We start from the raw sequence: 23,241 nt of genomic DNA, 5'->3' as shown, positions 1-23,241 counted from the left end.
GGCACGTTTATTGTTATACTGGTATTTTTAGGGTATGCTCTGTTGTGGCCACCACAGTGTTGGAGCTCACTACCATGAGTAAAATTCTTAGCAAATAATTGCAAAACTTACGTGGAACATTAATGATCTGCAAAAAGCTAAGATGATTTAAAAAGGATGAGAAAAGAGAGGACCTTGCCCTATCTGATGTTCGACAGACTAGAAGGCCATATTCCTAAAGACAGTATAATATTTGTACAGGCAGATAAATGAGAGTAAAGCTGAAGAACATTGCATTTATATGGGACTTGTGCAGGATAAAAATAGCAAAAATATTCAAGGCAGCAGAAAAGGGCCAGAGAGTTCAGTAGATGGAGCTGAAGAAACACATGCACTACATGGGGACAAATGAAATGGGGTTCCTACCTGACAACACACACAAAGAAAATGGATTACAGTTAGAATGCAAAAGGTAAAGTTAGAAAGCCAATGGAAGAAAATGTAGGAGCTTGTCTTGTGATATAATGGGGAGGAAATGGTATTCACGTACGGTCTTTATCTATCATGAAAAGACAGATCAATGGAAGTACTTCAAAATTAGACATTTACTTTTTTCCATAAAAGACACACAGAGAGAGAATGAATGAATGAACACATTGGGAAAAAAATATTTGCAATGTCTAAAACCCACACAAGGAATTAATATCTGGAAAACAAAAAGAATTCCTGAAAGTTGACAAGATAAACCAATCAGGAAACTCAAAGAAAAGTAGGGAAAGGCTATAGATAGGCCATTCAAGGAAGAGAAAATGTGAATGGCTGACAAGTATATGGGTCAATGTCCAAATTTATCAGTAATCAGAGAACTACACATTAAAACACCAATAAGAAACCACTTAATATCTACAAGGGGGCCAAAACTTAGGATGGAGGATTAATACCAAGAGGTTGTGAGGGGGTGTGTAGACTGGCCAGGAAAGCCATCTTGGGAAATTCTGGCAATGCCTGGAGAAAGTCAGTATGCACAGGCCCTATGCCCATGTGAGCTCATGCCTGGGCACAAATCCCAGAGAAAATGCACGTGTGTTCCTAAGAAGGCCAGTGGGAGGAGGTAGCTGCAGTATTCACATGACTGCATGCAGCAGAGGAACGCTGGGGTCTTTCCCAGGAAATGGGTGAGTAAATGTGGTCACATTGTGGAAGAAGTGTAACACAGTACAGGTGTGAGTAGCAACACACGACTCACTAAGCCGTCCCAGGTGAAACAACTGTGACCCAGAATGAAATGTAGAGGACAATACCACCCATGACAATTAACAACACGTAAGTGCTCAGATGATGCCTTTACACGGATCGAAGCATATGTAAGAATGTCTATTAAAAAACAAGTGGGTTCCCTGGGCAAGAAAGGCCTCGCGGGGACTGGTGGGCTATGATGAACCTAATTCTCTCTACCCCTGAGACAAAAAGAAAAAGTCACAATAAAAATGAGTATAAGTTCATACGGACCTATATAAATAGATTACATATATAGGAAATTTAGTAGTTTTCCTATGTATCAGTAATAACTGTTTAGAAAACGTAATGCAGACAAGACCTCGTTCACTCTATCAATACTCTATGACCTGACTCTGTAGGGGCAGCCTCTAACCTGGCCCCAGGAGCCCCCTCCTGGTGTCCATAACCCTGTGTGACCCCTCCTATTAAGTGTGGGTGGGATCTGTCACTTGCTTCTACTGAACAGAATATGGCAGAAGTGATGCGATGTCACTTCTGAGATTAAACTACAAAAACACATGGCTTCCGTTTTGGGTGCTCTGTTTCTCTCATTAGCTCCCTTGAAGAGAAGCCAGGTGTCCTAGTGTGAGCTGCCCCACGAAGAGGCCCATGTACAAGGCACTGGGGAGGCCTCCAGTCAACAGCCATCAAGCAACCGAATGCTGCCACCACCACGTGAGTGATCTCGGAAGCAGATCCTTCCCACGGTCAGGCCTGCAGATTCCTCAGCTAATCTAAGCCCTAATCTCTAATGTGAGTATATTTGGAAATAGGGCCTTTAAAGATGTAATTAAGGTTCAAGAGGTCATAGGGTGGGTCCTAAACCTATTGGTCTGGTGTCCTCATATGAAGAGATTAGGACACAGACACACACAGAAGAAAGACCTTGTGAGGGCACAGGGAGAAGACAGTTGTCTGTAAACCAAGGAGAGAGGCCTTGAAAGAAACCAACCCTGCCAACACCTTGATGTTGGATGTCCAGCATCCAGAACTGTGAGAAATAAATTTCTGTTGTTTAAGCTGCCCAGGATGTGTTATGGCAGTCCTAGAAAAGTAATACAGATGCTACACCTCAATAAAATAAGGCGTACATACGTTTAAAAATAAGATCTGTTTTGCCAATGAGCTTGGGAAACACTAACTGGAGCAGTAGATGGGGACCCCTGGGGAGGCGTCCAGCTCATGCTGTTGATGGCAGTGTAACCTGGCACAACCTGTGAGAGTGGCAACCTGACGACACGTATCTGATCCATATGTGGAGCGTCCATGCCCTTGGATCCAGTCATGACTTCTGGTGCTTTCCTTCCTAGTCACACAGGAACAAGTGAGCAAGGCTGCCGTGCACGGTGGCACACAGGCTGTTTATACGAGGGAAGGGCTGCTCACATGGCACCAGCACACCAAGTGCCCCGGGCCATTTAAAGAGTGAGGCTGGTGTAGAGCAGCTGACCAGACACATGTTCACGGTGCAGATGTGCAAACTTCAGACCCTCACAAACAGCACGATGACATTATTGTGGAAATGGTTACACCAGTGAGTGTGTGTGTGTGTATGTGTGTGTGTGTATGTGTGTGACTGTGATTGTGTGTGTGTGTGTGTGTGACTGTATAAGTGTGTGTGGTTGTGTGTGTGTGTGAGTGTGAATGTGTGTAGGAAAGCAGTTGTTACCCCTGGCAGGTGGAACCACGGAGTTCGCTTTCTTTACTTGCTACATCCGCGTACTGCACGGATTTTGTGCAACACGCATGTTGCACTTACTATAATCAGAAACAAACTCTTAACAGCTTTGCACATTAGACAGAATAACATACATTAAAATTTTGGGCATGATCACAAAATCTGTGCTTTTTTCAGGCACCTTCATGAAATACTGAACCATGGATGTTCATGCACGAATGGGAAAAAAGTTAACAGTGATGACGACGACGATGATGATGAAAGCTACACTATCGTGTATACCTGGCTGACTGCAGGCCTGACTCGAGTGGACCCACTGGAGACAGACAAAGGTGCACCCCCAGAACTGCCCTCTGGGGAGGACGGGTCTTCCGAGGGGCCCAACTTTAGAGGACAAGGTCAGACACCACATTCTGTCTTCTGAGTACCTCCGAGCATTTGGTCTCAGCGCTGGTGCACAGGGACAGACGTGCACCTCGGCCCCGACCCAGCAGCTCATGCGTCACTCGTCCGTGATCGCTGGAGACCAACACAGGCTCTTGCCTGAGTCTCTGTCATCATGTGTCTCCTGTTTTCACGTTCACGGCAGAAGGACATCTGGTTTCAACTCACTAATTGTTACATTAAACCGAATTAGAGCAATTCACTTCTCTAATAAGTCCTTATCATCACGAGGGCAGCTCAAAGTCGACAGTAACCGGAAATCCATTTGTTATTTTTCATTTAATTGACTTTTTTGGGTTAAATGCATTTCATGAAAGGAAAAAACCCTATAGATCATTTTCATTATGATATTGTGAAAGTCAGGGGTGTCGTCCTGAAATTAAAATGTGAACATCTAACTTTATACTGCTTGAAAAAGAAAATTATATAAATACTTTAAACATGCATTTTTATTGTCTAAAAAGCCTTGGATTATATATATTAATGACCCAGTCTTATGACATTTTGTTAGACTCTGCTCTTTGTGACGTTTATGGAAACTCCCTCTACTCATGAAACATCTGGGAACAGTTGGCCTCGGCGATCAAGCGTGGAAAAGATGCTGAGTGTCATCTGCTGAGCTGTGTGTCTAGACACACAGAAATAACATAATTGTGATGGAGGAGACCAGGGAGGGCTCATGCAGTGTGTTGTCCTCTGTCAGTGTTGGCGATGAAACCAAGTCCTTGCTCTACAGAGCTCAAGGTTCCAAGGAGACCGGAGCCAGGAGGGAAGGTGTAAGAGGGGCCGGAGCTGAGCCAGCGGAATCGGCCAGGCTGGGAGGAGGGTGATGGCTGCGCTCACACTGTGTTGGGCTCCCCCAGGAATTATCACTCCGGGTTCTGCTAGCCTGTTCTCAGGTCCAGGCGGCAGACTGGTGGAAATATGTAGGGATATTTGAGTGAATTCCTCTACTGTTGAGTAAACCAAGAATGCATGTAACGTGCAAATGGCTGAACAAAATTGTTTTCCCTGATAAACCCTGAGATGGATCTGGTGTATCACCCAAACTCTTGTTATGTGCTTCTTTCAAATACTTTGATCCATGAAATTGCCAATTAAAAATTGTCTTCTGCTGTAACTATAAAGTCAATGAGTAAAATTACCATAAAAATGAAATTGAGGGCTTTCAGAAAGCTTCCTACATCTAAGTTTGATAAGAACATCTGAAATGATAAAAATAACTTTTGATTAAAAAAAAATGCATCAACTTGGGTGCATCAGCATAAAAACCAATTGGATTAAAACATAGTCACAATAAGTTTAACCTCAGTTTGACCCCAGTAGTGTGGCCTTCTAGAATCACCGACCCTCAAACTGATGTTTGAAATCATCATCAACCTAGCAGCCCCTGTCCCTTTCAGTTCACCTGGAATGTCTCCATTGCCTGCCCAAGGCCTGCCCTCTGCACCCTGGCTTTGCCCAAAGTCCTCTTTCTTTGCAGACTCCCAGGCAAAGAGTCCCTTTTCTTACCCATCTGCTCCCATGGCTGAGATGACCCCGAGGGGAAAAAGGCAGACAAAGAGCCCTGGGCAAGTAGAGGAAAGAAAACACCCAACAGAAGAGAGGAAACAGGACAGGTGACTAGCCCAGTGTGGACAGGGACATTTGAGACAGTAACCGGCTGCAAAGAAAGGAGAAAAAAGAATATGCTCGTCAACCTTGGACAAAGACAGAGGAGTGGCGTGGGGACATTTCTAGAGGCTGTGAAAAGGAAAAGTAGGACAGAAATCACAAGGCACGCAGGAATAAAGGGGAAAAAAGGCAATAGTGCCAAAGAATATGGATATAGCCCCTGCTCATGAGTTTCGCTAAAAGCAAGGTTAGAAGCCCACAGCAGAGAAAGCCAGGGGAAATCCTGTAGGTAGAAAGGAAAAGGAAAGCATGAAAAAAATAAAGGCAATTATGACCACTGGGAAAAAGGAGAAAAGAAAGAAATTCTGGGAAAGCTAAGAAAGACAGAGAAACCTGGAAAAACTAAATTTCATGAAGAGGAATGAATGTGTCAATGCTACAGGAGGGAAAGGGGGCTGATGACATGGAAAAGAGACAGTTACTCACAGAAGAGACCTGGAGGCAGCAAGGGCCACAGGCCCAGGCCCAGGATAACGCCAGGAAGATGGGACATCTAAGATCAAGGTCACAGAGGAAAAATAACTAATACATGTTTGCAAAGGCGGTTTGGGCTGAATCGTATTCTGTAATGTTTATATGGTGATGTGTTAAGCCGCAGTACCTTAGGACATAAGTGTATCTGCAGACAGTGTCTTTACAGAGGTGAGTAAGGTAAAATGAAGTCATATGGGTGGGCCCTAATCCTATATGACTGGTTTCTCGTAAGAGAAGATTAGGACACAGACAAGCACAGAGGGCAAACCATGTGTGGGCACAGGAAGAAGGCAGCCACCTACAAGCCAAGAAGGGAGACCTCAAGGGGAACCAACCCTGCAGACACCTTGACCTCAGACTTCTGGCCTCCAGAACTGGGAGACAATAAATGTCTGTTGTTTAAGCTGCCCCGTCTGTGGTACCTTGTCGAAGTAGCCCTCCAATAACAATACAGACTCCAAAAAGAAAGATCACAGTTAAACGGAACAAGGGAAGGGGCAGTGGGGGAGTGGAAGAGGGGGGGCGAGAGACTGAGAGAGAGAGAGAGAGAGAGAGACAGAGACAGAGACAGAGACAGAGACAGAGACAGAGACTGAGAGGAGAGAATGAATTTACTCTTATACGGTAGCATAGACAACTCCGATCATGATAAGACCACAAAGAAACCAAAGAGATGTTTACAGAAGTTCTTCAAATAACAACATTCACATTAAAATTACTTGACAAAATAAGCACCACCCCTCATGTGCTGACGGATGACCTGGGGACAGGGAGTGTGATCTCTTAGACTCTACGTTCAAGCCTCCACCCAGTGTCAGCCTGATGCATTTCCTGGCAAATAGTATGACGACATTTCAGGGGCACATGATGAAAAACAAAAACTCACAAAACCAATTCTCATTGACTAACACACCATGGTCAACAAATTTGGTGTTTAGAGCAAAACAGAAAATTCAAATCACGTGGGATGCACATGGTGCCAGGGGTGAATTATTTTGGCACTGGGTATCAAGCAGACAATGCCTTTTTGATCAAGTGTCATTTTGTTGCTAAAAATGTCCACTTTCCCGACACTGCAATTTACAGGACACGCAACACCTATAATTTTTCTTTGATGACTCATGACCTTGCGGTACTTGAGTTACCAACTCAGTCTCATACCACAATAGCCGTGGAGTGCCCATTTGGTGCAAGGGCTGGGCGAGTGCCCACCAGCCCCACACGCCCACCCGGGGTCGCACCAAATTGCACCTGTGGGGCGGGGCTCCCCTGTGGGAGGTATTCCCCCTGGGAGGGACATCTAGCCCATCAGGGTAGGGAGACAAGGCACGGCTCCCACGAGGTAACACATGACACAACAAGCTGGAAGCAGAGTGCTCCACAGTTTGTACAGGGAAGGGGGTGGCTCCGCCAGAAGCTGGGCAGAGGCGGCAAGGAGGACATGCCCTGGAGAAGGGCCTGGGTGCTGAAGGGGCAGGTAACATCTTCCCATAGCAGCTCACTGAATCCTCACAGGGACGCCAGGTGGACTCCTGTTCCCATTCGCACAAGAGGAAACGGGGAGGTGTAGCTTCCTTATTCCTATTGCAGAATTTAAACCCACGATACATTGGGAAGAGCATCTACTTTGAGTGGCAAGGGAATGGCAAATGTTGTCAGGGCTCAACAACATCACTGAAATCTGGGTTTACAGGTGAACATGTGCACTATGTCTACTTTCCCCAATTCTACTTAATTATGTGATTCTACACTTCCCCCCCCATAAAAAAAAGCTTAGAATATTCTGGAACAAAAATTCCAGTTTAAAATCACAACACAAATGCTAACCTTAATTGGGTTTGGGGGATTTCAGATCAAGGCCCAGCTCCTGGTCCGTTCCTATATCCCGCGTGGGGCCCAAGGTCCATGGAGTGTGGAAGTGGGTGTCAGCCACAGCACAAGACAATCACTTTTGCAGTCTACACGAGTGTGGGAGAATGGAGGGTGTGCATCCAAAACCCTGAGGGTCCAAAGCACTGAGGGTCATCTGCTCCAGGGGCTCTTTCTTCTCCCTTTTACTCACGACCAAACCCGTATTCTCTCTCAGACTACCTACAGAATCACTGTAGTACACATTTAACATATGGTATATGTTTACGGTTTCCAAGAAATAAGTTTGAAAGGATTTACTCACCCAATCTCAGTGTGAAACACTCTTGAATATTCTGAAATATTTTCTAAAACATGCTACCTACTTGTTAATATTGTGACTTACTGACTTAGAAGAATAGCAGAAAGTAGTGACGTAGATGAGAATGGCAGGAAACGAAGAAAATGAAGATGGTGTACAAATACCAATATTCACTGTAATTATGTAGAGAAAATAACATGAGAAAGAAAATATTTAGTAGCAAATGAGTGGATGATTTAGTGATTCATACTTCCGAAAGGTAACATTACTTACAAAAAATTCTCCCTTCTTTTATCATTCACTCAAACTATGCTTGATTTATAAAACCAGTCCATAACATTGCATTATTCATAAGGCCAAATAAATGACAATCTTTTACTGTAGGTTCAGGAGCCGGAAATATCAGAAGCATTTCCTTGTGGCTGAGATTTTGAAATGAACAGTTAATAGTAAACCTGTGTAGGTATTAGCTCATAGAATCTAGAGGTGTAGGTACAGGCTTTCGCTAAGTGTTTCAACTGCTTTGGTCATCACTTAGCTTCTAGTCAGAGTAAAAGGTGAGTTAGTCACGTCCTGAAGGCCTGCCTGTATAGCAAGTTCCAGGAAAAGTGTTTAAAGTACACTTTGCTTGAGATACTAGAGACACGTAGCTAGTTAAGCATAAAGCAATGAAGGCTTAAACAATAACAAGGTCACGAGATGTTTGGTTTCTGCCTTTTGCTTTAAAGGAAACATCACTGATGCACAATCATGAGATGTTTTGCAGAATGTTGGCTCCTCAACCCGGTTCGCTCACCTGACCACAGTTATGAAGGCTCCAGACAAGGTGATGTCAGGAACTGAATTACTCAGACTGAGGAAAACCACTGAAACTTACACAGGAACTAACCAATCAGCTTCGCATATGACCCCTCACCCCTAACCCTCAATTTTTGCCTTTAAATATCCTTGATTAAAAACCATCCAGGAGTTCGGGTTTTAAGTGCTCGCTTCCTGTTCTCCTGGCTTGGAGCCCTGCCAATAAACAGGTTTAATTTCTCCACTGCAAAGCGCAGTGTCCAGTGTTTGGCTCTGTTGGGTGTTATGTGGCCAGACCCTCTTCGGTTCAGTAACAGTCTTAACATTTCCTTCAACATTTTGGGGCAACTGAATTTAATGGTACAGTGTAGAAGTTTCCATTGGCTCTATGGGGACCATTCATGGGAACTGTGGGTGAGGTGTCTCCTGTTCTGAATGCATGCTGAGGGCCATCTCTTCCTTCCCAATCTTGTAACAAGCTCATCTGCTCAGCCTTTCATGGTGGACCATCTTCTCTCTATTTTGTGGTCTCTCAAACTTGGATATTTGACAATTCCTACTTGCTGATGCTACAAAATGAGACAATATAGAGGGAAGAAGATGCCCCCTGGAAATTCTCACTAAGCCCCTAGTTCCTACTGGAGATGTAATAGTCTGGTTCAATCATGTTGAACCAACAGTGCAGGCTCAAGCAAACAGGCCCCAGCCTCGCCCCGCCGTGCCGGCCTCCTTATTCCTTGTACTGGAATGCCTCCCTTTCATGGGCCCCCAGAAGCCATGCACCCTTAAGTGCTTTGTGACGATAAAGCTGAGTGCAAACTTTGCTCTGGATGTGGGGTCTGACTTGCTCTCACCAGACTGTTTCGATCCCAGACCCCCGGCCAGCACCTGTAGGCAGAAACCTCACTGCTTTCTCCACGCAGACCCAAGCCTCCTATGTCTGCCTGAGGGTTGCGTCCTTCACACACCTCCACCTGCATTAGGGTTGAGAGTCCCAGGCCTCGGGGATCTTTCCTGTGGGGTGCTGACCAAGACCCAGTTGAAGTCCCTGAGGGTCTTCTGGCCACAGTCAGTGTGTGGGGCCATCCAGCCCGTCTCAACAGTTGAATGATGAGTTAAACAGCGGTTACCTGCTCTCGTGCCGTCTCCTGGCCCCGTCAGGGCCAATGAGCTCATCCTTTCCAAGCAGGCCGGGAGAGCCCAGTGGCACTTATCAGAATGGCAAACCAGCAAGCCTCCGAGACTCCAAAGGCTGTGTGGCTGGGGCCAAGGTGTGGATTGAGGGCTTAGAATATTTCTCTTAGGATAGGGAAACTGAAAGGATCTCAGCCAAAAGATTCGATGACAGCTAAATATTGAGTTTGCAAGAAAGGAAAAAAAAAAGACAAAAATAAATGTGAAAACGAGTCTGAGAAATGCTGGACAGATCTGTTGCTATCTGCTGACCGTGATGCTGAAAACACTACACACGGAAAGCGGTAGTTATGGCAACATCACCCAGGTCCATAAACTGAGTCAGATGCGGCAGACTCCATTCCGCGCAGATCGCATCCCTTGTTTGAATGATCTGCACAGCAGGCTAAGAAACACTGGGGACAGCAGAATGCTCCGTGTCTCTGATGATGACCTCAGATACCAATTTCTGATTTCAATATTGCTGAACGACGGGAAAGTCATTGAGAGAGTACAACAAAAACAGCATAAAAAGCCTGGAGGATCAATGAGCTGTATCCCATTCCCTCTGCCCGTGGAAATGCTGTTCCGCCATTCCAGTCTTAAGAGCTGAACCCTGGAGACATCTAGTTGCTCTCCTACCAAATGCAGAGACCCTTACCCTAGATTTGGGACCAATGCCCACGGCCCTAATTAGCAGCTAAGAGAAAGGGAAGCAGGCATTGGTATTCCATTGATGATTAGCCTCCAACTGTCATGATATCATATACAACATCCCAGAAGTTTCTGAGAAAATTCAACAATTCCCACAGGTTGAACATTTCAACTAGATTTCTTTTGAATTTCACTAAAAGAAAGCCCTTTTCTAAAGGTTGTAGGAAGCTAAGGGTAACCAACTACAGCGACATTCTCTTTCAGTTGTACTAAGGCAATAATTGTGATAATGGCTGGAACCCACAGCATTTTACAAAATTTTAAAATCGATTTCTGAACCAGATTTTCATCTGGAAACAAAATGGTAGCCACAAAGCTACCATTTTCAAGGGGACATGGTATTCTGTAATGAAGAAAGAACCTCAACAATCTTTAATGGCTACCATCTGGTGTGCATTTAGAGATGATAGAGGCACAGGTTTTAAATAATAATGTTCTCCCCTGTAATTTTCTAACACAGCAGCAGCAAAGGGAGTTGAGCTGATTTAAAGAAACTACTAACAACAGGATCCTTAGGAGACTAGTGCTGTGAAGGTGAGAAACAGGCATCAGACAGGTATCACATCGGACAATAACGTGGCTGCCATCACGGCTACGTTATCAGAAACCAACTCCTGATGATGCACAATGACTGGACAACTGGAAGCCAACAGAGGCAGTGACAAGAGTCCACCATGAGAGGGTAAAGAGGAGGCTATCCTGTGATTTTTGTGAAATTTGTAAAATTATGGTCAAGAATGAAAAAATTGGAGCCAACTGGATCTCATTATCGCTCTGAAATACTAATAGCTGTGAAAGCAGATCCCTTCATGCAATGGGTGCTGAATGGAAGCCCAACTCTGGGTCTTTGGTCATATTTTTCTGCTGTATTTATTTCAATAAATATTCCAATTCTTTAAAAAAAGGAACATCTATTGATCACCCCCTCTGCACACGGCACTTTGTACATCATTTCTCTTGAGTGTCACCATTCACCTGTGAAGTGGGGACTCTGCTCCTCCTCTTCAGGTCAGGTACCTGAAGCTTGGGGAGGTTGCTACCTGCCCGGCAGGGAAGCAGGCTCAGGAGAGGGATGGTACTGGAGCCCTGTGTCTGCCTCTAGACCCGCGGCTTTCTCCCAACCCCAACCCAAGAGACCTACGGTGGAACTGAGACATAACTGGGCTCCTAAACCTTGTTCCCGGTGGTTCTGGCCAGGAGCTGCACAATTAGCTTTAAGATCTTCCCCAAGACACACTCAGAGCCAGGCCTTCCTCCACCCCCACAAGCATATATACACTTGGATGGGAAAAATGTCTTTATTTTCACTAACACCTAACTGCAATTTAGCACTTCATTTAATTATGGGGGAAAGTGATAAACCACAGCCGTATGAGCAGTGCCTTGATTTCGCCACCAATGGAAATCCCACACTTAAAAATAAAAGATCACAGTACAGTTGCAGACACCTTGAAATGTCATCAATGCTCGTTACTATGTCTGGTTAAGGGAGTTGTTGGATCTTAAATGTTATTAAAGACGTGCTTCTTAATTTGATAGTTTAGTTCATCACGTTTTGTTTTTTGTTTTTGATATGTGATAACCATATTTAAGTATATATAGTAGTCCCCCTCATATGAGGAGGGTACGTTCCAAGACCCCCCGTGGATGCCTGAAACCACAGACAGTACCGAATTCTATGTACACTATGTTTTTCCTATCCATACGTACCTATGGTAAAGCTTAATTTATAAGTTAGGCCCAGCAAGAGATTAACAATAATAACTAATAATAAAATAGGACAATTATAACAATACACTGTAATAATGTAGTCTCTCTCTCTCTCTTTCTCTCTCAAAATCTTATTGCCCCGTATTCACCTTTTCACTTAAAGGAAGCACTTACAGCTTCTCTTTGGCATATCCAACTTGCCAGCATCACCACTCTTCTGCTTTGGGGCGATGGTTAAGTAAAAGAAGAGTTACCTGAACACATGTACTGGGGTACCCTGATAGCTGATCTGATCATCGAGACAGACAGCTACGAAATGACTAACGGGCAGAAAACTCGGGACAGAGGGATGATTCGCGTCCCAAGTGGGACGCTGCGGGATTTCATCACACTGCTCAGAACGGTGTGTAATTTACAACTTACAAACTGTTTATTTCTGGAATTCCCCGGTTAATATTTTCAGACGTGGGTTAACCACAACCATGGATAAGGGGGAACTACTCTAATTGTTTTCCTTGGACATCCTATGAATTTTTTTGTGTGCATTTCAAAACATTATTCTGAGGAGGGGTCTGCAGGTGTCCCCAGATGCTGAGGGGCCACACAGTTCTCCAGGTAGCCTTGTCGGGGCCAGAGGTGACAGGAAGTGGTTCTGGGGTCTCCCATTCCTCTCTGACTGATCTGGGGGAATAACCAAGAGGCGTCCATCGCTCTATGAAAAGGCAGATGCCAGGACCCCCCTTTAAATACAATTACTAAGACTAAATCACCCTAATTCAATCCAGCAAAGTTCAGTCACTTTTTATTAGATTAGTTTTATTTATGAGTGAAAATGATTTCCTTTAAGCTTTATGCAATTCTACTGGTTGATCCTAGAGTTAGAGAAATGATCTTTTATGAGCTAAGATGAGGATTTTTCCATAATATACATCATAAAAGTGATCAAAGGAAAAAGCAGCAGGTCTGTGAGAGGTCAGACGGCAGTTGCCATCCTGGGTTAGTTTTAGGCAGTCTTCATATGGGATGAGGGCACTCCCCAGAGGCCCTAACCCTTAGCTCTGCTGTGCCCTGCCTTCCCTGGACAGCTCTGGAGGGGGTGCCCACCCCAGGGGAGAGCTCTTCCACACACATGGGCCGCAAAGCAAGCTTCCATGAGATACAGTCCCTTTGTACCAAGCGAGATGAAAGAAACTACGATTTAGTATTTTGATGACTTTTTAAAAGTTACATTTGCAAGGCTTATAATAGTCAACTGGTTACAATTAATTCAAGCTTGTAACAAATTGTGTTTCAAGTTTCCTCCATGTTTCTACTTTTCCCTGGCTGGGAAGCAGAGTAGAGAGTAGGGGTATGCCACTAACCGTGAAAGACCTCAACACAGACAAATCCCTGCAGCCATTCATGTTTTTGTTTTCACTGTTTTTGTACAGTTTCATTCCAGTCCCGACTGGTAGTTCCCGGGAAGCAAAAACAGGCACCCAGCTTGATGCAAAAATCGCCCTAATTCATATGTATCAATAAGGCAAAAATAATTGTTCTAATAATTATGTCCAACTTTATACAATAATTATAGCTGCTTCCTATTATAATCAATATGGAATCAATTCTGTAACTCCATATTCTGATTTTTGGAAATGTCTGAATTTCAAGATCAAAAAATGGCAAGCATCCCCTTAACAACATTTTCCTAGAATTTTTTCCTTCAATTCCCAAGTGAGCTGACAACATTTCAACTTCAAGTGTAATCAGATCCATTGTAAGATAGCAATTCCTTATCTCTTTCCTCAAAGAACTCTTAATAAAAAAATATTGAGAATGCTTGCCAAATATTGTGACAGAGAATTAGTATTTTTACAGAAATTATTTTTAAACTATTAATTTCTTCAATCTGAGTGGTTTCCACCAATGTAACAATTATGTTCAAAGAGGATTTCTTTCTCGAGTTATTTTCAGAATTTTTAAAATGCTTTTCCCTTTTGTGTATGAAAGAAATAAAGCAGCAACAATTATCTTCCTTCTACAGTTTGAAAGAATGAAAACATTCTTCCATTTCCCACAGTAGATACAAAAGTTGATGGTATGTTTGGACCGCCACTGTGGTCCAACTTCGCTGATAATTCAGTGCCACGTGTTAGATGTGATGCATACATCACTCCTCCCCGTGGATCGATGCTGGGTGTTGTAGGACAACCAAGCACAATGTCATTGCCAAGTTTTCCCTAAGGCCATAGGGACCCCTGGGGACAACCAAGCTGCACATGCTACTTGGTGGGGTGGCTTCCACTTGCCTCCCCGACAGCTCATCAGAACCACAGGGCTCTGGCACTGGTGAGTTGCCTGGTGGCAACTCACCTCTGCTCTTTACTAGCCACCTGTCCTGGACACAGATTTGACGTCAGCAAGCCTCACTTTCCTCCTCCGTAAGATGGGAATAACAACAGCACTCATCTCATAGGCTGTTGCGAGGATTTAATCGAATGACCCATAAAACATTCTGCACAGCAGCTGATACATGTTCGCAACTGGATGCTGCACTGCAAGAGTGGTCAAAGCGAAGGGACGGCGTGCCTGCTCGGACCAGCGAACCTCGTGGGCACGTGCAGTGCAGGTGACCCTTCCTAGCTCCTGCAGCCACGCCCTGCCCTCCTTTTCTAATCCTTTGCCACCTGATTTGTCCCAGATCCGCTTTGTCCCCAGACTTCCTCAACCTGGGGTCCTCTGTCGCCCCACTTACCTCAGCTTGCTTCCTCCTGGCCTCCCCAAAGTAGCTGGCCCAGCAGACAGCCAAGAAGAAGACAGAAGGACGCACAGAATGGGAAGCGGTGCCCTGGGAATGCCAAGAGTGAGGTGGCTACGGTGCCCAAGTCACGGCAGACCCTCAGCACCTGGGTGCTGGATGAATGAATGAATGAATGAATGAATGAATGAAGGGTGTGACAATGAGGAAAAACAAACAGGTAAACCTAATCTTAGTTTGCTGACTCCCTGGTAGGAAAGCATGGACGTTACAGGAAATGTTTCCGCCATTACAGCTTGGTGTGTTTTGGGAAATGCCTGCTCTTTCCACTTATCAGCAGTGAAGCTGTGCTCAGAACGACGGGCTGGGCGTCACCATAAGAGTCAAGTCTCCCCCACCTGTAAGTACAGTGTTCCTTCTGAGAGTGTCACAGGGAAGTGTCAAGACCCTGCTGATCCCTGGACCCCACCTCTGCCAAGCCCCCAGTGCACACACAGGCCACTGCCAGTTGTCAGGTCCATGTATAGTCAACAGATGACCTGTACCCAAATGTTAAGCAAAACGTAACTGCGAAGCTGGCCGACATGCCAAAGACATATGAATGGGTTTGCAGTATCCCCACCGGACAATCAGTTCTCCGTGGCAGGCACTTTCTGTGTCTCTTGTTCACCACTGTGTGACCAGCAAGTGCCTGGTACACGGCACGCTCTCCCTACCTGCGCCGTGTGAATCAGCCAGGCAGCCACAGTTCTGGGTGGTCTGCACCTGAGCACTGCCATCCGTGTCCAATTGAGGGTGAGTGACCTGTCTTGAGCACACGTCCTGGTCGCAGGTTGACAGCCCGCTTGGTCTACACACGCCGTCCAGGGAGGAAGGACTCGGTTCTATGATGGCAGGGCTTCCAGGGCACTCCGTCATGGTTGACAGAGGACAGGGAGTCCCATCGAGGTGGAGGGGGGGAGGGAAGGGGCCTCGGTTACACCCCCCACCACCTGACGCTCCCTGCCGGTGGCTGCTGGTGGCAGGATGCACCCCAGAGGGGGGACCTGGAAACAATGAGCAGTCCAGGTGGCTTTTCTCACCCTGGCTGCCCAGTAGAATCACGTAGGAGCTTTACCAACAAGTCTCTACCAGGAAGCCACAGTCTCCAAAGGTAGGGCCCTGGCATTAGGAGAATGTAAACACTCCCCCGGGCATCTAATTTATGGCCTTGGCAGAGAACCACTGGCAGAGAGGAAGGGAGTTATACCTGTCCCCATTTCCCTCCCTCCCCACTTCCTTATCAACACAGCAAGAAATGAAGATTCAGGATATTTGAAATGTGGCTCAAAGAATCCACACCTGGTGGCTGCTTTTGTTTGTTTGCTTTAATCAAATTAGCCATCCCCAAAGTGGTACCCGAGGCTGCCTGACTGCTAAACCTGGATTCACACACACCTGTTCCTGCAGGTGAGAAAGGGCACGCTGGGTGGTGGGTCTCAGACTTTAAAACAAACTTCAACTTATTGTCCATGTTGGCACTTTCCGTTAAAAAACAAACAACCCCCCCCAAACTATGCTGTCCCTGAAAAAGAAAAACAAACCTCTCACATCCCGAATGTCAACCAGAAAAGTAAATAGAAACGCATTTACACATTCTTCTTGCAAGTTTAGATTCTCCAAAGTCGACAACTGAAGGCAAAGCGAGACACTACTATGATTAACTGTCCCCTCAGCCCTGGTGGAAGCACCGTGCCAGGGAGCTGAGCCGTGGGGCCGCCCAGTTGGCGTGGGGCTATTTTTAGGAGGCAGGGCCCTGCCTGCATCCTCCTGCCTGCCCTACTTGATATCGGAACAAGCTATTTTTTCTCTGAACAGTCAAGCACCTGGATACCTCAAGCTGCAGAGTCATCTTCGTGGGCAAGCTCTCCGTCACCTACACACTTCCGTTCCTTTGCAAAGCAGCCTGGCCTCCAGAGAAATGAGAGGTTGAAGTCGGTAAGGAATTCCTGTTGGGGCTTGTTACGGGCTGCAACCGTGTCCCTACAAAACCCATGCTGGGGTCCTACCCCAGCACCTCAGGATGTGACCACACCAACCGAAACAGGTCACGAGGGTGGGCCCTAAGCCAGTGTGACCGGAGTCCTCACGAGGAGAGACTGGGACACAGACACAAAGAGAAGGAAGATGGGGTGAAGACGCAGTCCACGCGCCAAGCAGAGAGTCCCGGAGCAGCTCCTCCCTCAGCCTCAGAAGGAACCCACCCTGCCAACGCCTGGGTCTCAGACCTATAGCCTCCAGAACTGGGAGATGACAAATGTCTGGTATTTAAGCCCCAGGCTGCGGCACTCTGTTACAGCAGCCCTAGCAGGCTAATACAACACGGTTTGGAAACACGGGAAATTATTACAGTGTAGGAACACAAAGCGCTGTTCATCCTCACCAGTTTTTCTGCTAAGACCTGGAGATTTTGCAGCCATAAGTCAAATAAGTCAAGTGCTGTTTTCAGGCCTTGTGCTTTGAAAGAAGCTCTGAAGACAGCGTGCGCACACACACATACACACACACACACACACACACACACACACACACACACACACACACACACACACACGATTCTCAATGACATCCCCAGTGCAGACCCCTTTAAGGCCCGAAGTCAATCTCAAAAATGTGCGTCATCACCAAAGGTGATCTGCAGAGCTCTTGACTTACTTCCCTATCACATTCCATCAAGTGGCCACATCTGCCGGTTTCCTTTATTCAAAAGCCCCAGAAGCCAGCACTGTCGAGCAAACATAACCGTCCTGACCAACTTTTCTAAGATCTGAGGCTGCTTCAGTCCTATTATTCTCAGTCTTTTGCTGACGGCTGGATGCATATCTGTTTTCTGGGGACACAAAGGCTTATCACGCAGGTCACAATTCAGACCACTGTTTGGAGACGGCAGGGGCTTCCATGGCCCGGGCTTGACTCTGCCGTTTGGACAGCTTTTGCTGGTGTGGGCTGTTTTCAGAGCCTTTGTACTCACTGCTCGTATTCTAACATGACGTGTGTGAACTATAGCTGACTGTGGGGCTGCAGCTTCCTCACCTGTCCGGGGACCATCCACACAGCAGAACAAGAGAGGTGACACAGCCTTGGTGCTCAGCTGGCCCCGAGCGTGGCCCGGAGCACATAGCCAGTGTTAGCTGCTGCTCTTATCATGATATTTATCTTCATGCTCATCATCGTCGTCTTCATGGTGGGTCCGGTCATGTGGTTGGCTCTGAGGGGACAGGAAGGGCTAAGGAACTGTCTTTCAAGTGTCATCTGTCCCCGCTTTCTGGCCATGTCTAGCTAATTTAAAAAAGGGACACTCAAGAGGTGAGCAGGTATGAAAACAGAACCCTGAGTTACTGTTCCCTCAAGTGGCTTTTGGGGACCCTTCTGCTCACACAACTGCAAGAAGAGGGTCTCTGTCCAGTCACCCCGTTATTCCAGGATCCACACCTAAAGGATAAGCCAGCGAGTTTCGGGCATTTCTGGCAGGACCGTGGAGGCACCGCTGGGAGTCATCAGTCTAGGTTCACAGTGTCTGTCCTGTGGCATCTCTGCCCACGTGATCTTCTACCTTAAGCTGCCTGCAAGATGCAAGCACTGTGCTACCATTGCAACTACTTATGGTTTCAAGACCAGCATCTTACAGCTTTCGGATGTCAGAAGTCCTGTATAGGAACTCTGAGCTGGCTTCTCTGGGTTCAATAAAGGATAAACGGTATAAATAATGGCTTAAACTTTGAACATTGTCAACAGTTCATTTTAAAAGTACAGGAATTGTCATCCAATTGCAGAGAACCAAAACAGTTACCTCAAATGTCTCTATGTAGTCAAAAGAGGGCCTAGTCATGGCCCGGGTACAAGTGGGCAAGCCTGTACGTCGCCATCTCCACACAGAATGTGGCATACAAGAAATTTGTGTTGATTTCCTTTAAAGCAACCACAATGCATAAAGCAGCATATCAGAGATTTTGAGGACAGGGAGCAAAGAGCCAGGAAAGGCCTTGGGAAATGACGAATTGATCACATCGTGTGATAAACGCTCAGCCTTTTATTTTGCACACAAAACAGTTAAGCAGATCTTTTTTGTTATAATATTACCAATTAAATCCTTAAAATTATTTTACAGTTTCTCTAAAGGTGTAGAAACAAAATCAACTTGGTACATCCTCAATTCAGAAAGTGAAGCCAAGTGATTATGAAAGGGGGAAAGGAGCCTTTTCTGACTTTTCACTTAAGCAAAACAAATCCTCACAAGAAATGCCGACAGATGGAGTAATGGAACTAGAATGAAATGATTTCTTTCTTTTAAAGTAATTTCTGGTTAGGTAGCAGTCCTGGTTCTCTTTGAATACCTGATTGGGTATTTTGAGGGCTTCCCCAAAGCCTTACCTTTAACTATGGTATGTGCAATGAGCAATCTGTAGGGAAGGAATTCATCAAGTAGGAAAGGCACGATAGCACTTAGATTCCCGAAACGCGTTAGCATCCTTCAGTGCACAGAATCCTGAAACATTAATGACTCTTCATTTCTCCTCTTCTTACACTGCATTTCAAATAGTTTATGTGTATCCTGCATTACTCGCCTATGGATGTCGAAGTCAGCATGGAAAACACAAGGAAACTGAATTGGTATTTTAATATCTTGCTGAGTTCTCACCTTCATTTCAGACCTTTTATGCACTAGAATTTAGAATAGGTAATATAACACAATATGCTGGGTGGCGGGCCCTTAGTTCAATTGGGTACGATTTTGAAATTAATAAATATACATGTTGATAATTACTTTCAGCACTGAAGTCTCTAACTTGCAAACTGTATGCAAGACTCAATTCTGATTACGAAGAAAAGAAATGTATGCACAAGGATCTGTCTATTTTAATAGAAGTACGTGAGCACAAATAGAACTATTACTCATAGCATCAACGTAAACATGAAAAGCACTTACTTTACTAAGACGTATCTTTTAAAAAAAGTCCTTATTTCTAACTTGAGGTCTTTGTTTTCCTGCATCTTTGAAAGTGCCGGCTGTCGCCCAGGTGACCTCTGGGACCTCTTCCAAGTCTAAACTGTTACGATTCTGTGATTCCATAAGGCAAAATGACATCCCTCTCCCCCTAAGCCCCAAAGTCAGCCTCCCTCTGAAGAATGAAAGAACGTAAGACACTGTTCCAGAGAGTTCTGAGTGGCAATGATTTCAGAAACAAATAACAAAGGCATTTCTGCAGAACATTCTTCCACACCATTTGTATAATCCCGTTTGAAAAATAAACTAAAGAGACCCCTTTGCGCCCCCATGGCTTGTGTTGACTCAGTCTCCTCACACCAGAGGCAGCATTGAACTTCTGATGTTAAACCTTGCTCAGTTAAAGATGTCTTTCTGGACCTGCCACATCCATCCTATTTCCAACTCAAGAAATAAGTGGAACCTAAGCCCCAAAAAAGACAGACCAGCAGGATAGTTACTTGGTAACAACAGATCTCAGTCAAGAATTAAGTGCCTTTCTCCACTGGAGTGAGGATGTACTGGCTTGGTACATCCCCAGGAGCTCTAGCTCTAGTGAAATTGGCAGAACGAGCGTTATTTGATTAGTGTGAAAAATTCCGCAGTGAAAGGGACAGGGGTAGGTGACAGGGGACTGATCGCTTCAGATGTGCCAGCTGTAGAAAGATCAAATTGAGGTCATTCAAGGTCTTCTAAACAAAACAACGATTCTTCATAAATCTAAAAGATGCCTGTATAAAAGTGTCGTTTTATTAAGTAATGTTTAATATTGGTTCTGGAAAACATCAGCTGACTTGAGCAGGATCAAGAGCATGTAATGTGGGAATGGGAAACCTCACACTCGTCTGCAGGGAGTGGTGGCCGTGGGGGACACACTTCAGAAGATTCATTCATTCTCCCTCTCAAGTCCTCCAGGGTTTCTTTTCAGTAAAGCCGTCATCTGGTGCAAGAGGTGAGGAGACTCAAACTCATCCCTTGTTTCAGTATTTAGTGAACAATCTTTAGCCCTGATAAAGGATTTAACTTCTGGGGGCACGAGGAAACCAAAGGAAGAAACAAGTCTGAGAGAGACCAAGACCTTGAACATCTACCCCCTCCCCCACCACGAGAGGTGAAGGTCCTGGAAGGGGCAGGGACCAGGCATTTCCTTGACAGCGTCTGGCCTTGTCCCTTAAGGAACCAGTCGCACCACACCTCTGCCTCTCCAGTGAAATTGCTCAAGAGTGAAATTCTCACCTTTGCACTACATGCTTTCAGGAAAAGCAAGCATAGCCTCGGGAGCAGATTCACCAGCGGGAGGCTGACCCTCTGCAGAGCACCCCACCTGCAAAGCACCCACCTGAGATGCAGGGGAGGAAATGTGTGTTTTGGGGGGGGGTTATAAACTAGGTTGGACATTTGGATCCTGAGGCAGACATAAAGTCCCACCTTCACGGAGATTATGGGGACAGAAGGTGGGGAGACGCACGCAGATGGGGGAACGGGAGAGGGAGGGCAGGAGAGTGGGGGATACCGGGATAGGGAGCGAGGGAGAGGGAGACAGGAAATGGTGGACAGCTGGAAAGGGAAGAGTAGCTGGGGAGTGGAGAAGGGGACGAAGGGCAGAGGATAGAGGGGTAGGGCTGAGGGACCACAGGGGAGGGATGGGGTGAGAAGAGAAAGAGAAGAGGGAGAGGAGCGTATAGCAGGGGCGAGGAGGGGAGTAAGGATGGAGAAAGCAGGACAGAGCGAATTCTGGAGACAAGGAGAGAGGGAGCAAGCGAGAGACCAGCGCAGACGGGGCGGGGGACCGGGAGAGACGAGATGGAAAAGTAGGCAAGGAAGATAATGCTTTGGGAAAAGCAGCGGGGGCGCCGGGAATGTCTCCGGGTTGCAGACCTTTGGAAAGAGCCCCGCGCGCACGAGCAGCCCGGGTCAGGAGGGACCGAGTCGGAGGAACGCGCGCCCAGCCCCGCCCCGCTTACCTGGCCCTTGACCAGGCTGGCGGCGAACTGGCGCATGACGGCCTCCACGGTGTAGGCGCTGGACCAGCCGCGCGGCGTGAGCAGCTCCATGCAGATGGCGCCGCCGTCCAGCACGTAGCCGTTCTCCAGGCGCGGGCTGAGCACCCGCATGAAGGGCGGCGAGAAGGGGAAGTTGTCGGGGAAGGTGAGGTTGAGCAGGATGAACTCGGTGTTGGTCTCCTTCATGTCCTGCCACAGCACCGAGTCTTTGTCCACCTGGTGCAGCTTCACGTTCCAGTCGAAGAGGCTGTCGTCCACCAGCTCCACGGAGATGAAGCGGTCACTGAGGCGCGCGATGTCCTGCAGCTCCTTCATGAGCCGCCGGCTGCGCACCTGCGCGCAGTGCTGCTGGCGCGCCGCGGGCACCAGGCTGCCGCCGGCCGCCCCCGCCGGGCCGGGCCCCGCCCTGGCGCCCGCCGCCCGCTCCCGGGGACCCCCGGAGCCCGCTGCCCCCGCAGCCCCCGCTGCCGGCTGTGGCGGCTTGTCGCGCGGGGCCAGCTCCGGCGCGCGCTTGCCCTTGCCCTTGCCCGACCCGGGGCTGGCGTCGCCAGCGCCCCCGGGGGGGTGCTGCTGCTGCTTGTGGCCGCCGCTCTTGGCGCCGCCCTTGCCGCGCAGCGACGCGCTTTGCTGGCCGCCGCCGCCGCGGTGGTTGTGATGGTGCTTGGGGTCCTCGGTGTCCCGGTTGTGCAGGCGGATCAGCCCGATTTTGCGGAGCAGCGTGGCCATTTTAGGCTCGGCGCCGGCGTGGGGCTCCCCTCGGCTCCTGCCCCCGGAGCCCGAAAGCCTGGGCGCGGGGGGCGCGGGGCGGCGGCGACAGGCGAACACTCAGCCGGGCTCGGTGCGGGCCACCGCCGGCGCCCGCGGCCGTGGCGCAGCGGAGCCGGCAGCAAGAGCGCTAGCCCGCCGCTGTCGCCGCTGTCATATGACGGGGCCCGCTCCGGCTCCCGCTCCAGCCGCCGGGGAGCGGAGGCGTGCAGGAGACGCGGCGTGGCTGGCCGTCCCCGGGCCGCTCTCTGGGCGCAGCCCCCGGAGCCCGCTGTCCACGGTCCTTTGTGCGCGGCCGCAGCCCGGCTGGCCTGGAGTCCGAGCGCCGCGCCGGGGCGCGCAGAGTCGCCCGCAGCGCCCCGGAGGCAGCGAGGTGGCCGCGGGCTCCCGCCGTGAGCGCCCGCCGGGCCGTGCCGCGCTGGCGGCTACCGCGGGGCCCCGGCCGCTGCCACTCGCGTCGCCGCCGCCGCTGCGGCTGCTGACATTGCAGAGGCGGCTGCTCTGTCTGAGCCGAGCGCGGCGCGGAGGGGGCGGCCCTGCCGGCCGGGAGGGGGACGCGGGGCGGAGCCGCGGGCGTGCCTGCGCCGAGTCGCCCCGCCGCCCGCCCGCCCGCCGCCCGCC

General features: G+C 47.8%; 1 protein-coding gene across 1 annotated transcript in view; it reads right to left on the bottom strand.

Annotated features, from left to right (window-relative positions):
- UBE2QL1 (ubiquitin conjugating enzyme E2 Q family like 1) overlaps window positions 1-22,989 on the bottom strand; it is a 39,720-nt gene extending 16,731 nt beyond the window's left edge. The window contains exon 1 of the mRNA XM_033111085.1: window positions 21,817-22,989. Within this exon, the coding sequence (XP_032966976.1) occupies window positions 21,817-22,581 (765 nt within the window). The 5' untranslated portion in view covers window positions 22,582-22,989. The remainder of the gene's footprint in view (window positions 1-21,816) is intronic.
- Window positions 22,990-23,241: the final 252 nt, after the last annotated feature.

Source organism: Rhinolophus ferrumequinum, chromosome 7, assembly GCF_004115265.2.
Source record: "Rhinolophus ferrumequinum isolate MPI-CBG mRhiFer1 chromosome 7, mRhiFer1_v1.p, whole genome shotgun sequence".
Taxonomy (NCBI): domain Eukaryota; kingdom Metazoa; phylum Chordata; class Mammalia; order Chiroptera; family Rhinolophidae; genus Rhinolophus; species Rhinolophus ferrumequinum.
The sequence above is the reverse complement of the archived record's forward strand: the minus strand, read 5'-3'. Positions and strand labels throughout refer to the sequence as shown.